General features: G+C 38.3%; 1 protein-coding gene and 1 pseudogene across 1 annotated transcript; one reads left to right on the top strand and one right to left on the bottom strand.

The window, feature by feature from the left end:
- Positions 1-146: 146 nt before the first annotated feature.
- LOC100251587 (glycerol kinase) lies at positions 147-3208 on the top strand. The gene is made up of 4 exons (XM_002273331.4): positions 147-417; positions 513-734; positions 1209-2175; positions 2823-3208. Exons 1-4 carry the CDS (start codon positions 284-286, stop codon positions 3066-3068), a joined length of 1569 nt encoding a protein of 522 aa, XP_002273367.1. The 5' UTR covers positions 147-283; the 3' UTR covers positions 3069-3208.
- Positions 3209-11951: 8743 nt separating this feature from the next.
- On the bottom strand, positions 11952-15951 carry LOC100266893 (uncharacterized; annotated as a pseudogene).
- Between the last annotated feature and the right edge of the window lie 473 nt (positions 15952-16424).

Here is a 16424-nt window from a genome sequence, read left to right as displayed (position 1 = left end):
GAAAGACGAATATGCCCTTGAACGTCGTGCCCCGATCACTTGATCATGAGCCGTCCATCACAAAAGGGACCCACTCGGGTGCTGACGTGGACGGCCCATAGTCAATTTCAAACCAAGGTTTTTGGATTACGCCAATTTCCTAATCAGATAAACGATAAACCCTGTTTACATTCCCAAGAAGGAAACAAAAATTTCAACCTTCGATATATCTTTCCATCGCTTGACAAAAGAGCTCTGTTTGTGCTTGTTTCCTGGGAGATTGCGAGAAAATTGAAGGAGAAAAATGGCGAAAGAGGATGTCTTCGTTGGATCCATAGATCAAGGCACCACCAGTACACGGTTCATAATCTATGACCGGTCTGCTCAGCCGGTTGGATCTCACCAGGTGGAGTTCACTCAGTTCTACCCAGAAGCAGGGTATGAATTACTTAATTTTTACATGTACAGAATGGAATCTTTCTCTTTCTTGTTCTCTCTGAAAAAATCTTTGTTTCTATGGATGTTTGCGGTAGATGGGTGGAGCATGATCCAATGGAGATTTTGGAGAGTGTGAGAGTGTGCATAGAGAAGGCCATTGATAAGGCGACTGCAGATGGGCACAACGTGGATAGTGGATTGAAAGCGATTGGGCTGACCAATCAGAGAGAGACTACTCTCATCTGGAGCAAATCTACTGGTCTTCCTCTCTACCACGCCATTGTTTGGATGGATGCTAGAACCAGTTCTATTTGCAGGTTTTTATTTATTTTGTTCTTGATTGTTGTTAGGTTGTTTTGAGGATTGAAGATTTGGGTCATCTTATTTTTTGATTTTGATTACTACCCGTTGCTTGATGCTTGGATTCTGAACTGGGTTTTTGTTACGTTTGAATTTTCTGGTCATGAAATAGTCACAGCAGGGAGTTATTTGGCACTGGAAAATGCTGGAGAAATAGTTCTCTGAGAAATCCAAGAGTGGTTCTTTGATTAAAGAAAAAAAATTGATACATTTTTTATTCATAATTATGAAGATTAATTTGTGATTTATTTCTAACATTGAGAATGTTGAAAAATTTGGGATTTTGCCAAAATATGTGTGCAATTTTTGGTTTCAATTAATTTTCCTGATGAAAGAGTTGTGGGTTTAGCGTATGAATAGTTTAGGAATTTTGTTCTGGTGCTCACAACCCATGTTTGGAATCATTTGGATGGAGCATTTTGTTTTTGCAGGAAATTGGAGAAAGAATTACCTGGGGGAAGAACACATTTTGTGGAGACATGTGGTTTGCCCATAAGCACTTATTTCAGCGCATTGAAGCTTCTCTGGTTGTTGGAAAATGTGGATGCTGTGAAAAAAGCAGTTGAAGCAGGGGATGCTCTGTTTGGAACAATAGACACTTGGTTGATTTGGAATATGACTGGAGGCTTGAATGGTGGGGTTCATGTCACTGATGTCTCAAATGCATCTAGAACAATGCTCATGAATCTCAAAACCCTTGATTGGGATAAACCCACATTAGATACCCTAGGCATTTCTGCTGAAATTTTGCCCAAGATTGTCAGTAATGCTGAGATTATTGGAACAGTTGCAAAGGGATGGCCCATTTCTGGGCTCCCAATTTCTGGATGCCTTGGTGACCAGCATGCTGCAATGCTGGGCCAAGCTTGCCGAAAAGGTGAGGCCAAAAGCACATATGGTACTGGGGCTTTCATACTTCTCAATACAGGTGAGGAGGTAATCGAGTCCAAACATGGGCTTTTAACCACTTTGGCATTTAAGCTTGGACGAGAAGCTCCAACCAACTATGCTCTAGAGGGCTCTATTGCAATTGCAGGAGCTGCAGTTCAGTGGCTCAGAGACAGCCTTGGTATAATAAGCACTGCAAGTGAGATTGAGGAATTAGCAGCAAAGGTTGATTCTTCAGGTGGGGTTTATTTTGTGCCAGCGTTCAATGGATTGTTTGCTCCATGGTGGCGTGATGATGCGCGTGGGGTTTGCATTGGGATCACAAGATTTACAAACAAGTCTCACATTGCTCGAGCTGTGCTTGAGAGTATGTGTTTTCAGGTAAAGGATGTCCTAGATTCAATGCACAAGGATGCAGGGGAGAAGGGTGAGGTCAAGAATGAGAAGGGGGAATTCTTGCTTAGAGTTGATGGTGGTGCAACCATTAACAATCTTTTGATGCAAATTCAGGTTCGTATTTTCTGCTATTCTTGGATCCAATATCTGCTTCGTTGCTGTAACATGTAACAGTAATGGTTTCTATTTTCTGCATTGCTAAACTTCTCTTGTTTCAATTCTCCCCTTTTTGATGGGAATTACAAAACTTAAACCTATACATTACCTGTAAGCCTTCTATACTGCAACCATGATAATAATGTAAGGTGTTGGTTCTGGATTTGGTATCGTCTAATCATGAAATGCACTAATTTCCTCGAATTGTTCCACTCCGTTCCAATCTTTTGTTCTATAATTTTGTGTACATCTAGCAAAAGCTGCAACAAGAATTATGTTTTTGAAGGTGTGATCACTTTTTTTGCATTCCTATTTTTTTCCTCCACATTTTTTTTTCATTTGTTTGAACTGATGTTAGCCATTTTCCCAAATGAAAGTAAACAACAATTTTGTCATCACTTCAGGCCCATATGAAGTTTTAACAAATTGATATGAGTTTGAACTTATCTTCTTTTTATTTTTGTTCATGTCAATGGCTGGTGATCATGTGGTACAATCCTATTCTGTCTTCATGCTTGTGGTATCTTATATCAGACTGCCCATAATCCCATACTGTCCTTGTTTGAACTGTTTAATTTGACAATTTGCTGTCTAATGATTTGCAGGCTGATCTGTTGGGGAACCCGGTGGTTAGACCAGCTGATATAGAGACAACAGCTCTTGGAGCCGCTTATGCAGCTGGATTAGCAGTGGGGATTTGGACAGAAGACGAGATTTTTGATTCGGGAGAAAAGGTGAAGCTTGCTACCACATTTTATCCTGCATTAGACGAGGAACGGAGGAATAAGAAGGTGGAGTCTTGGTGCAAAGCTGTTTCAAGGACTTTCGACTTGGCGGATCTTTCTCTTTAACCAACTCCTATTTCATCCCTTTAAAGTTCATGTTTATATACTTCTATTATTTCAAATAATGAAATCATCCCTTGTGTAGATTTTGTGTATGACACACACTATTTCATGATTATATTGGAGAGAATTCGCATTCTACAGAATTACAGAGAGAGTAGAAGAAGCCATTCAAGCTTTTCTGCAGGATGGCAAAGTTGGTTGAAGTAAATGTTGGTTAAAGAGGAGTTGATATATGATGCTTCTTCCAACCATAAAAGTCCAAGGGATTTTGAAATAAATATTGCAGTTTAAAAAAATATTTCTTAAAATATGGCACTGTGGACCCCGCATTTCGATCGCTCGAATGCGTTTTCCACTCGATTGGCGAGCTCGATTTTTATTTGAAAATTTGATTTTTATTGATTATTTGAAAATGACTTGGAGTCGCCACTTATTTTTGTTTTATTTTTTAAAGGGTAAACAAAATAAGAAAGAAAACCCTAAGTGTGACTCCTTATTTTGGAAAAAGCGGTCTATGAAAACCGGATCGGGTTCGGGGGTCAGGTTACTTATCGGGAAGGTACGGTAAAGACCGTAGCACCCCTCTAAGTCCCTAAAGTCGGGTCTCTACTAATGATGATGAAGCTGACATGGCAATCAATGAGAAAATCAATGAATACTCGAATCAATCATGCACATATGAGTATCAGAATATGCAATAGAGGATAACCGAAGTGAAAGTGGATGCATACCTGATCAGCAAACGGCAACGCGCTATCATAAAATGGTCTCTATCCTAAAGAAAATAAAACTGGATTCAGAGATGTTAAAAGAACTAGTAATTCTGAAAGTGCTAAGTCCCTAAAGTCGGGTCTCTACTAATGATGATGAAGCTGACATGGCAATCAATGAATACTCGAATCAATCATGCACATATGAGTATCAGAATATGCAATAGAGGATAACCGAAGTGAAAGTGGATGCGTACCTGATCAGCAAACGGCAACGCGCTATCATAAAATGGGATTAGCGCATAGTAATGAGCATAAAGTATATCACTCATATCATCAAACCAGATAAAGAAACACTAATAGCATGCATGACATCTCATTCAAATTCATTTTTATTTCAAAGGAAATTTATTTGATGTCGGGCCCCCACCAAAGCCCAATTATTTTGCATGAATCAATTCCATAAATTCCATCACTTGGAATTACGGAATTTAATTCTTGCCCATTTTTTAAAACACTTTAAAGATCATGAAGGATTTGAAAATTGCTTGCCGGAAAGAAATTGACAGCAAAGTTTATTAAAAATAGGATTTTTGAGACCTAAAAATTCTAAGGATGATAAACTATGAAATCAAAACAAGATTTTATTTTGAAAATCAATTTTTAAAGATGTGCATGATGATGGGTACGGAGACTTGCGGGTTTTGAAGAGGGGTATAAGAAGATGAGCCTATTGTTAGGAAGTGTCCCAAATTCCTAATTAGTATAGATTCCTTTCTTTGTAAAGAATATTATATAGAATATTTATAGGTTGATATATTATTGTAATATTAGACTTCCTTATTCAATAAGGAAGGTTATTGGAAATATCTCTATAAATATTCTGGGTCATGAGGGGAAAAAGTTATGAGATGGAGATGGGCCTATAGAGACTATACGGGGTGGATAGAGATGTGAGGAAGAACGGGAGGTACCTGGTGGAGCGAGAGGACTCGTAGTAAGGTATGGATACAAGGAGTGGGGAAACATGGGATGTTTCGGGAACCCAATAATTGTATCTGGTTCTATCCTCTGTAATATTCTCTATTGTATAGTGGAATTATTCTCTCTCATCCGTGGACGTAGGCATGGTTGGCCGAACCACGTTAAAACCTCGTGTACCGTATGTGTGATTGTTTTATCTTTGTGTTCTTGAACTAACATCGTTGGCATCAAAGCTTCCGCTGGCACAACAATTGGTATCAGAGCTTGGGTTGAAGATTTCTGGAAGAGTAAAATATCACAAAGCACACAAGATGAAAACAAAAGGAATTTTCACTGAAGGTGGAGTTGATTGCTATTTCGTGGTGATATGATACAAAAAGGTTTGTGTCATGGAGAGATTGAAGATTAACTTCATGTAATTTGGTCCAAGGTGGAGATTGTTAGGAAGTGTCCCAAATTCCTAATTAGTATAGATTCCTTTCTTTGTAAAGAATATTATATAGAATATTTATAGGTTGATATATTATTATAATATTAGACTTCCTTATAGAATAAGGAAGGTTGTTGGAAATATCTCTATAAATATTCTAGGTCATGAGGGGAAAAAGTTATGAGATGGAGATGGACCTATAGAGACTATACGAGGTGGATAGAGATGTGAGGAAGAACGGGAGGTACCTGGTGGAGTGAGAGGGCTCGTAGTAAGGTATGGATACAAGGAGTGGGGAAACATGGGATGTTTCGGGAACCCAATAGTTGTATCTGGTTTTATCCTCTGTAATATTCTTTATTGTATAGTGGAATTATTCTCTCTCATCCGTGGACGTAGGCATGGTTGGCCGAACCACGTTAAAACCTCGTGTACCGTATGTGTGATTGTTTTATCTTTGTGTTCTTGAACTAACATCGTTGGCATCAAAGCTTCCGCTGGCACAACAATTGGTATCAGAGCTTGGGTTGAAGATTTCTGGAAGAGTAAAATATCACAAAGCACACAAGATGAAAACAAAAGGAATTTTCACTGAAGGTGGAGTTGATTGCTATTTCGTGGTGATATGATACAAAAAGGTTTGTGTCATGGAGAGATTGAAGATTAACTTCATGTAATTTGGTCCAAGGTGGAGATTGTTAGGAAGTGTCCCAAATTCCTAATTAGTATAGATTCCTTTCTTTATAAAGAATATTATATAGAATATTTATAGGTTGATATATTATTGTAATATTAGACTTCCTTATAGAATAAGGAAGGTTGTTGGAAATATCTCTATAAATATTCTGGGTCATGAGGGGAAAAAGTTATGAGATGGAGATGGGCCTATAGAGACTATACGGGGTGGATAGAGATGTGAGGAAGAACGGGAGGTACCTGGTGGAGCGAGAGGACTCGTAGTAAGGTATGGATACAAGGAGTGGGGAAACATGGGATGTTTCGGGAACCCAATAATTGTATCTGGTTCTATCCTCTGTAATATTCTCTATTGTATAGTGAAATTATTCTCTCTCATCCGTGGACGTAGGCATGGTTGGCCGAACCACGTTAAAACCTCGTGTACCGTATGTGTGATTGTTTTATCTTTGTGTTCTTGAACTAACATCGTTGGCATCAAAGCTTCCGCTGGCACAACACCTGTAAACCAAGATCAGGTAAGAGTGAGATCTTAAGCTTGGGGTCGTGGGCGGATCACTGAACCACACCTCTGAATCTGAAATTTCTGATCCTATCTCCCTTGGGATTGGCTTTTCATAGTCCCGGTTAAGCACAAGGGAACCATACCATACCAGTGGTCTTTTCCATAGTACTTCATCTCAAGTATTGGAATGCATCGAGCGTCTCATTTATTTCAAATGGGTCAATGTCAGCAACCTCAAGACCAGCATTTCTTGCAGTAGTTTGGATTGCAACAGCTGGACCTACACCAATGATGCTAGGCTCCACACCAAAAGATTCCTTCACGGTATCGAGATTTTCATGAAAAAACAGGGTTATCTAAGCCACCCGGAAAGAGTGTACAAAAGTGGTATCTGACATCCCTGTCTTTCGAAACAAGATTAATTCCCACCAGATCAGAAGTTCATTGATTCGGCATTGCCATGTGACTGTCATAAAAGTCTTCAGATGCGCAATGAAAAGACGGAAGGCTATAGTGGAGTAAGAGCCTATTCCAAACACGTGGAATTTCTACCAAATACCAAACTGTGCATGAGCGTCTTCCCTGATTTCATCACAATGTCCACAGGCTCACCACACAGTTGGTGCGGTTTATTGACTTAGATAGCATTGCACGCCAATGTCAGAGCATAGGGCGATCCTAGGAGTGCATCCATTGCTCACCACATGGAAACACCTATCTCCGCACCTGGACATTCCCTGACCTAACCATCTCCGAAACGGTTGTACCATTGCCATTTGCATTACGCTGGTGCACCTGATATTGAAAAATACTCCCAGAACTGTCATAGACTGTATGCCATTTTCGAATGAAAGTATTTGGGCTGCCACTTGTGCGCTTTCTCAACCAGGATTAATTTATCACCAACTTTTCCGCTCACCCCAACTTCTGGATACACCTCAAATTCCCTAATATCCGTCATTTGTTCCGTTTGAGGACCGAACTTCTGGTGCAGTCTCTTGCTTGCAACAATGAGCATGCATGCCCTTGCACAATGGACTCCATGCACGTGATTGGGAGGTGAATGATGGGTCTGATGGATGCTCGGGAAGGATGCAAGATGCTATTGATAGATCAAACGAAGAGAGGTGATGAGAGAAAGAGCATGTGGGAGGAATGGGAGGTGGGATAATGGTGAGATGAATGAAGGGATAGAGAGAGAAAATGGGTTTATGTGCATGGTGAAATGGGTGTGAGGATGTAATGAGAGAGAGACGGATGTGGGGATGTATATGGAAGACAGATTCGGCTGAGTATAGAGTGTGGGAAAATAGGAGTAATGATGGGTAAGAAAAACGGATATGGGGATGGGTGTGAAAAGGTTTAGTGGGTGCCGAAGGCATGGGTTAGTCTAGATGGTGATATGAAAGAAACGGGTATGGGTGGTATAAAATGAATATGAAAGAGGCGAGCAATGGGTATGAGGATATGAGGGAAATGAAGACACGTGGTGTTAAAAAGGAATATGGTATGCATGAGGGACATGAAGCAAGGGCTTAGGTGGAAATGAGTATGAGTGACTTAAAAGAAAGAGAAATGGAGGCGGCTAGACATAGGAATTTATTCAAGTGGGAAATGAGGCTGAATGTATAGGGAAGGAATGATAGTGAGAGGGAAAACAGGTTTGGGGGTGTTAGGAAATAGAAGTATGGGTACGGAGATGTGGAGCCATGCATGACTGAACGGGTTGCCTATTCCCAGTTTTTCTTTTCCACAGATTTACAGCATTTCCTTGAGTAAGTTTCCTCTGTAACATCCCATGACCTTTTCCCATTCATTAAAAAGCATGCGCGGGACCCATCGAGAGAAACACCCATTCATCATTGTTGTTTCATTATGGTCCCTCACTGTATGTAACTAGAACCTTCTGTAGCTATTATGGAATTATCACCACTATTACAAGAGGATGAAACCCAAGCAACGTCACCTGAGGAGTGCTCCACACTTTCTGTAATCACTTCAATAAGGTTTCAGTCAACAGTCAACTTGTTCAAGGTCATTGTTCCTGTCTTGTCATTGCAGAGAGCATCCATGCATGCCATTTCCTCAATGGCCATCATTCTTTTAGTGATTGTATCCTGCTAAAAGACTTTCTTCGAGCACAAGAGTTCTCATCACAAAAACGCCCAAAAAGGATATTGGGGCACTAATGGGGTATGTACCCACCACGACCTGGGTTTGGCATAAGGTCCAGTATAACTGCCTCCTCTGTATCATGCCCAGAAACTGAGAGATTCCCAAGGCGATGAACTCTTCAAGCTTGACTTTGAGGATTCGAATTTGAAAATACATCTAGAGGGGGTGGCACAACAATCTCCCATGGGGTAGCATGTAGTTTCAATGCATATGAAGTTTGAATCATGACGAAGATCACAGTCTTCCAAGAAGGACTTCCTGATTCGATTTCCTGAACTACAACCCATTTTGGTGATCACCCTGCTCAACTCCAGCAGTATAGATGCATGAACCATCAGCAGTCAAGAGGCAATACTAATGCCCAGGTATGGCAGTCACCAATTCTGAGCAGAATAATTCAACAACTCCCTGAGCAGAATAATTCAACAACTCCCTGAGCAGTGAGTCAATAATGACCCAAACTCAGAATAAATGTCCACATGAAGAACAGGTACTGCTTCATGCAATTCAGATTTGACCTTTTGGACCACATGGTGAAGGTCATCTGTCTTTTTCCAGTCCATTGTGCAGCACAATCTCCTTAAGAGCCTCACTGTCATTGGTATGGTGATTACATTCCAGATTCAGCAGAAAGGGTGCATCTATAGACACAGTAAAGGCATCGGCCAAAGCATTCACAATATACGCATTCTCACGAGGATTTAGCTCAAGTTTCTTTCCTCTGGACGTCCAATGCGATCTACATAGCTTTTCAGGCACTCAGAAATACTCAACTGTATGGAAAGTGACCCTCATGAGGCTCTCTCAGAGACACCCCACCTCCAAACCATGATAGCCAATCCCAAATGAGATATTTAACACCACAACCACAGCAAAATCAAAGGAATGAAAACAAAGGCAGAGACCAGAGTGAAAATTGAGAGAATGATGGACTGGGAATCAGGTAAAGCATGAATGTATAAAGCCTCATTTCAGGTGACATCCATGGGCTCATACAGGTGAGGAGATCTTAAGCTAGACTTACAGAGTGTATGAAAAACAGAGTCCCACTAGCTCCAAACCAAACCACAAGAAATGACAGTAAGATCAACAGCAACAGAGCATAAGAAAGGATCCAAAAACCAATAAATTCAGCATGTAATCCATATTATCCAACTCAAATTGGCGAGCAATGTAGAGTAAATCAAAATGGGAAAGAGATGAGAAATATATGAATCAAAGTAAGCAAGAAACTCACCTCAAACTTACCTGCAGCTACTCTCTTCCTCTGTTATCTCCTTTTTTAAGCTCTTGCTCTCTGTCTTGCTTCTCAAGGTACTCCCAAAAAGCTCCTCTCAGCAACCAGAAAACACATTACCCTCTCGCATTACCTCACTCTCTCTCCCTCTCTCAAAATATCTCTCTCCAAAGTGTCTCTCTCAAGTGTTTCCCTCTCTCAGAGCTTCCTCATCCTCAAAAAAAATCCGCTCCCCTGCTCTGAGGTCCTCCCAAGAAGAACCTCCACCAAAAATATCTCCCAGGAAAACTCCCCACAGCAAACCTCACTCTCAGGTTCCTTTTCTTGGCTCCCCAGCCAGAAAAACCCCCCTCTAAAAATGATCCCCTCGAATGTCTCCCTAAGCTCTCCCAAAAAAAACCTCTCATAACAGAAACCTCAAACCTCCCTCCAGGAAGCTTCCTGCCCAAGCTCCCCAAAAAGCTCTCCAGAATCTCTCACAGTCGTCAATGGGCTCTCCCCCCATAACCGAAACGTACCCCCCTCTGCATATCCCCTCACAGCCTAGGTATCTCCCCCTCAAAATATCTCCAACGGCCAGGAAAGAGATCAAGCAGCTGGCCACCCCACCCCTCTAACCGTCTGCAGCTTTTTGCAGATTCTTTGGACACGTGTCGACCTCTGGTTGGCCATCAAAAACACCACTCTGATGCCCCAACAGCCAACCATGCATGGACACGTGGCTCCTTGAGATCGTGACACTTGGCAAAATCAAGCTGCAGAAAATGAGCCCCAAATGGGGGTCTACAGGCACTTTTCAAACTTTCAAAAAATTCAATTGAAAGTTCATATATATATATATATATATATGAGATTTTAAAAATTTTTTTTTTATATTACTTATTTTGAAAAAAAAATGATTAAAAAATTAAATTTGTTGTTAAAAAACTAAAAAATAACTACAAAATATATGATAAAATAATACTAATATTTATATTACTTAATAAATATTTTTTGAAAGAAATAATATCACTTTTTTTATGTGTAAATGTTACACATTTCAATTATGAATATTATTGACAAAAAGAAAAATTACTTATTAAATATGAGAGAGATTTCATTTCTTTTTTTAAATTCCAAATATTGAAATAGAATATATTTTTATTTTAAATAAATAACAAACATTAAGAATGCTGCAGAAGAAAATGTAACTATGAGCAAATTGGTCATAACCTTTTATTATTTTTATTAATACATGATTTTTACAACTTTATTTACCTAAACAAATAAATAAACAATAAAAAGTTTTCAATTTTATTTTTTTTAGAAAAGAAGTTTTAAGATTTAATTAAAAAATGCATTCTAGATTTTAGTTATTTAAAAAAAAAATGATTTTTCACAATTTTACAATAATAAAAAATATTTGCAACTTTATTTTTATTAAGAAAAAAAATAATTTTTCAATTGTATTTACAACTTTAAGAACATTATGTTTTTCACTTGAAATTTTTTACTCTTTTTATCTAAAAATTGATTTCGTGGTTTTCTTTTCTTTCTTTTTTTATTTTTTGAAAATGATTCTACAATTTTTATTTTAAAAGAAAAAGACTTTGCAATTTTATTTAAAAAAATAAAAAAATAAAATCTTGCAATTTTTTTTTTATAAAAAAAATCACTTTGTTGGAGAAAAAAAACCATTCAGTTTAAAAAAAAAAAAGGATTTTTGCAGTTTGTTTAAAAAGAAAAAAGAAAAAAAGAAAAAATTGTTGGCAATAATTTTTTTTTGCAATTTATTAAAATTGCAATAACACAAACTGGCCAAGAGGTGTGTGCACACGTGTCAGAAGCTGATCCTCCACCTGGAGATTCTTGGCAACCAAACTTGGAGTACATGTCCCAAAACCCTCAAGTTCGATTGACCTGTGAACAAGCTTTGGAACTCCAAGAGGGCATCGATCCAGGGAATTGTCATGCCAATGTATTGTCAGTTGTTGAACAGCTAAGAAACACCCTTTCCTGCATTTGAAACTAGCAACTTACACTCTCATCTTTCCTGCATTTGCATTTCACTCTGTTCTTAGTATAATTTCACTACAGGCCTGTACTGCGCAGGAGGGATGTGCAATCAACAGCTAGGCTTGGAGACCCTTGCCCTAGAGTGCTAAAAAGCTTCATGGACAAATTCAGTGAAGAACCTCTCCATTCATCCACCCATGCTGGTTTCAAATTGATAGGCATTCCTGATTTGCTGTTCTGGATCTTCAAATTTTCATGCTCAAACTACAATCAACTCAAGCAGCACACCTTCAATCTATGCACGTTTTTCATTCGCCTTCAATCCCAGTGCCAGGGTAGAGGGGAAGACTCCAATAAAGAAAATACTAGGTGACTGCATGCAAGGCTCAACTTTGGTGGAATGGTAATCTTGTCCTGAGCTTTAGGGGCGCTGGTTTCTCTCACATCCAAGCTCTGTAAATAAGGTGATCAACCAGCCAAGCTCTGGTTTGTTAGACAGTTCTACCTAACCATTTGATACATTTTTGTTCAAACTTCAGATGAGGAAGGTAAGCTCATTTGTGGAGGTTGGAGAGTGTTTGCACTTGAAAATTCAGTTTCAACTATCTTGAAGCTTTAGATTCCAGTAGTCTAAATGTTAGGACGGGAAGGCTGGTTTTTATTCTCAAATGACAGGGCTACATAAGAAACTAAGCATTGACAATCTAGGCCTGCGCATCACACATTGTATCAGATAGTAGATGCTCATTAAGAGTTTTAAAATCATGTCATCCCCCTCTGAGGCATAAGATCATTCATAACCATAAGATAATGGAATAAGCGGTATCTTCCCAATATGCTTGCTGCTTTCCATGAGCTGGTGATCCTCTACTGCTTCCGTCAATGGAAAATACTTGTACGCCTGTGATTGTAGGCCAAACATTCTTCTCCACCTCACTCACAATTACAGATTTCTTTTCCAGACTTCTGTTTTGCAAACCAGCCACTGCAGAAACAATTGCCATTTAGTACAAACTTATCCACTCTATTTACAAATTATTTAATACAATCAAATAACCACTGTTACTGACACATGGAGTTTTGTGCATAAATTTACTAGTTTGGGTAGTGATAACAGGGCTGACAGAAGCAAGGTTCATGATCCGAAAACAATAAAGAAAGTATGATATACAAGCAACTTGTCAAGAGATCTATCAAAAAGCAAGACAGACCCAATTAAAAGCTGTGTCAAGAGAGAACAAACACCTAAAAAATATTTTGGGATGATACAAGAAAAACAAATGTCGTAATTAGAAAACCATTGCTATTTCAGAGGAAAATATTAAATTCCTGAGTGATTCCAATTATGGAAAATGTAAAACATATTTTCCTTGGAATTTCCATATACCTGACCAGATCGAGAAACAGGATTTCCAAGAAGTAAAACGATCCAGAAAAAAAAAGAATTTATGGTAATTTGGTTTTTCCTTGGCTTGCCAGAATCCACCTCAGTTCTGAACTTGGATGAGATTAATCAAATTGATTCAACTCCAAAACTACAGAAAAATCTTCTACAGAGAAAGCGGTACCTTGCACTGTAAGGCGCCTTGCAAGTAAACCTGAAAGATTTACTTGTACCACTGTTCCACCCTGAAAACCAATAATAAAAAGCCTTCCATCAACATTTAAACCATTGATGTCTCCCCAAAAGTAGGCCCCTCCAATATTATCCAGTATAACATCAACACCTGTCATTCAACATTTTTGGGGTTAGATCTTCACAATCAGAATCAAGTGGAAGATGACTATTTATCTTTTCAAACATTCCAGACTAGTGGATTTGGTGCACTAAAAATTAAAAAGCAATTCCACCTTCAATTGAAATTATCGTTAAGATACAATAGATTATACCTTTCCCTCCTGTTTCCTCCTTCACCCATGCAACAAAGTTTTCAGTCTTGTAATTGATGCACACATCTGCTCAATGATCCTTACAAACAGCTAATTTTTCCTCGTTCCTGGGTGGAAAAAATGGTTGAAAACATGTGAAGAAAAGGAATTGGTGCCATGTGATAAGCATTCTGTGAGATGAGGTAGAACAGTGATGGCAAACCTGCTGTAACAAATACCCTTGCTCCTCAGTATTTCACTATTTGAATAGATGGTACCAATTCCAATTGAACCCCCATGAACCTGAAATATTATCAGTCCTCATTTCACTATTCAACCATACATAAAAATTCCATCTGGATAAAGGGGGAAAAAAATTTACCATTTGGATTGTGCATCAATCGCCCATTTGATGATAGGATCAACCACAAGTAACTCTTTGTGCTACTCATCTTACTTCAACATAAAATTTCTTCTTTTGGGGTAATTTTGGGGTAATTAATAGCAGCCATCCAACATAATTTTCCAGAGAAGGGTTGAGAAATTACCATGACACAAACCGTGCAATAAAAAACAACATAGCCTTGGATGCAATGAAATTGTGGGATACAATGTATCTAAATAAGAATATGATGATGTAATAGAACCATGGCTCTTCTACCTCCCTAATCCAATATTGATGCACACACATTAAACAGCAACAGGGTAAATTTGTGCCGGTAAATATATCAGGCATCAGAAAATAAAAAAGACAAAAAACTCACCAGGAATGTTTCTCCTGCAGACAGTCGGCTCATCATTAAAACAGTTGACCAAACAGTACATGCAACCTCAGGAATTCCAGCAGCATCCTTCAGAGAAACACCAGATAGGACAGGAAGAACTTGCCCAGCTGGAACAGCCACTTTTTCAGCATGCCCTCCACCAGAAAGAAGAGCACACACCTGTATACCACGAACTGTCATACAGATTCACCATGTACCATGTATATTATGAACTTGTACTCAGGAGGAAGCAAAATCACATAAAGGATATCATTAAAATTGGTGCTTTCTCTTCTAATCACTAACAGATGGTAATGGAGTGGATTCCAGTGTTGCCATGATTCACAAAACATGACAAAGGAAATGGCCAATCGATCTGTTACAATATAGAGCCTGTTTGTTTAGTAGAAGGGAAAATGGTTTTTTCATAAAAGCTTTAATTTTAAAAAATGAAGACCATGAACATGCCCATTTCAGAACCTTTTAAATTGATAAAGTGTTTGAATTTTTTAAAAACAAGTTCTGAAATAATTCATTATCAGGAAATATTTTCAGAAACAAGTTCTGAAAGTAGGCTACCAAACATGTTTTCTGCATCCATTTCCGTTTTGAAAAACAAAACGCAGTTCTTATTTCTGCTACCAAACCGGTCCACAATATCTGGAAAAATTTTCAGTAAGCAAATTGGTAATGAACCCATAACCATAACCTTACACTGATCAATTTTCCTACAACCATAAATTTGAAAACCAATAAGCTCAATAATTTAACCTATATTGATAAACAAAATTAATCATAAAATCACAAACTTATCATAAATTTCCCCAAAATTCTCAACAAAGACTCCTTAACACAAACACGAACAAAAAATTCCCGTTTTCGCAATCAACTAACCTCCTTATTTACACGTTCCTAGTGTTTGATAGCCGAGAAAAATAGAGGAACAGAAACGAAATCAAAATATTAGGCAATTGAAATACCTGATCGCCAACCTTCCATCGAACGACGGCTTTTCCAACAGCTTCGATGATTCCAGAACATTCGAGACCCGGGTAGGGACTGCCGCCTTTGAGGAAGGGTGCAAGCCCTTCCTCTGAAGCGTATCTGTTCGGTTAATGGCAGCGGCGTCCACTCTACTTAGAACTTCATCATCTCCAATTTCAGGGTTTTCGACTTCTTGCACTTGGAGAACTTGGGGATCACCGGAAGTAGCGATCACTACGGCTTTCATGGCTACAGGCCTGACTGTTGAAGCTACTTTTGGGATATGAATGAGAGGAAGATGAGGCAGTTAGGGTTTGGCTTCGAGGTGAAAATTAATTCTGAAGAATTATGAATCTTCCGATTCCGGAGGGTTTGCGGAAAGAGAAGGGGTTAGGGTCACGGAATTTAGATTTCCGGGATAAGAGGAAGAGGAGGCAGGTTAGGGTTTTTCGGATAGCTATGTTTGGCGGTGAAAATTAATTTGAAGGATTAATTTTGATTTGGGTTCAGTGTCTCTAAATGTGAAGACTCGAGAAAGAGGATCACACACTTTTGTTTTTTTCCTCTTTTTTTTTTAAATTTATTTTAGCCATGTCGGATGCTTAAGTGGTAGATTGGAGAGCATAAAAACCTAATTTTTATTTTTTATTTTTAGATTAGCATATTTACCTGGAATTTGGAAAAATTAGGTTACTAGATTCTTATTATTTTGAAATGGGCAGCCCATAACTAAATTTAAATATTTTTAAATTTAATTATTTTACAAAATATATATATAAAAAAACTCATTAACAATATTATTAAAATGTTTTTTATATTTTTAATAATATGTTAAATATAATTCCAAAAAGAAAATAATTAAAACTATTTTATTTGAAGTAAAGTTTAAAGGAATAAATAATCTATCAGGGGAATGATGTAATCATGCATCATTTCAAAAAAATTGTATTTTTTTAAACTTTGATTTTTTATTTTCAAACAATATGGGTTTCAGGCAAAATAACTTTCAA

This window comes from Vitis vinifera, chromosome 9 (genome assembly GCF_030704535.1).
Source record: "Vitis vinifera cultivar Pinot Noir 40024 chromosome 9, ASM3070453v1".
Taxonomy (NCBI): Eukaryota; Viridiplantae; Streptophyta; class Magnoliopsida; order Vitales; family Vitaceae; genus Vitis; species Vitis vinifera.
This window is presented reverse-complemented; position numbering and strand designations above follow the sequence as displayed.

What these genes read in the sequence shown, in the direction of transcription:
- LOC100251587 (XM_002273331.4), top strand. Translation starts at nt 284, where the DNA reads ATGGCGAAAGAGGATGTCTTCGTTGGATCCATAGATCAAGGCACCACC. An exon ending in AGAACCAGTTCTATTTGCAG is followed by an intron (nt 735 to 1,208) that starts GTTTTTATTTAT and finishes TTGTTTTTGCAG; the next exon opens with GAAATTGGAGAAAGAATTAC. An exon ending in ATCTTTTGATGCAAATTCAG is followed by an intron (nt 2,176 to 2,822) that starts GTTCGTATTTTC and finishes AATGATTTGCAG; the next exon opens with GCTGATCTGTTGGGGAACCC.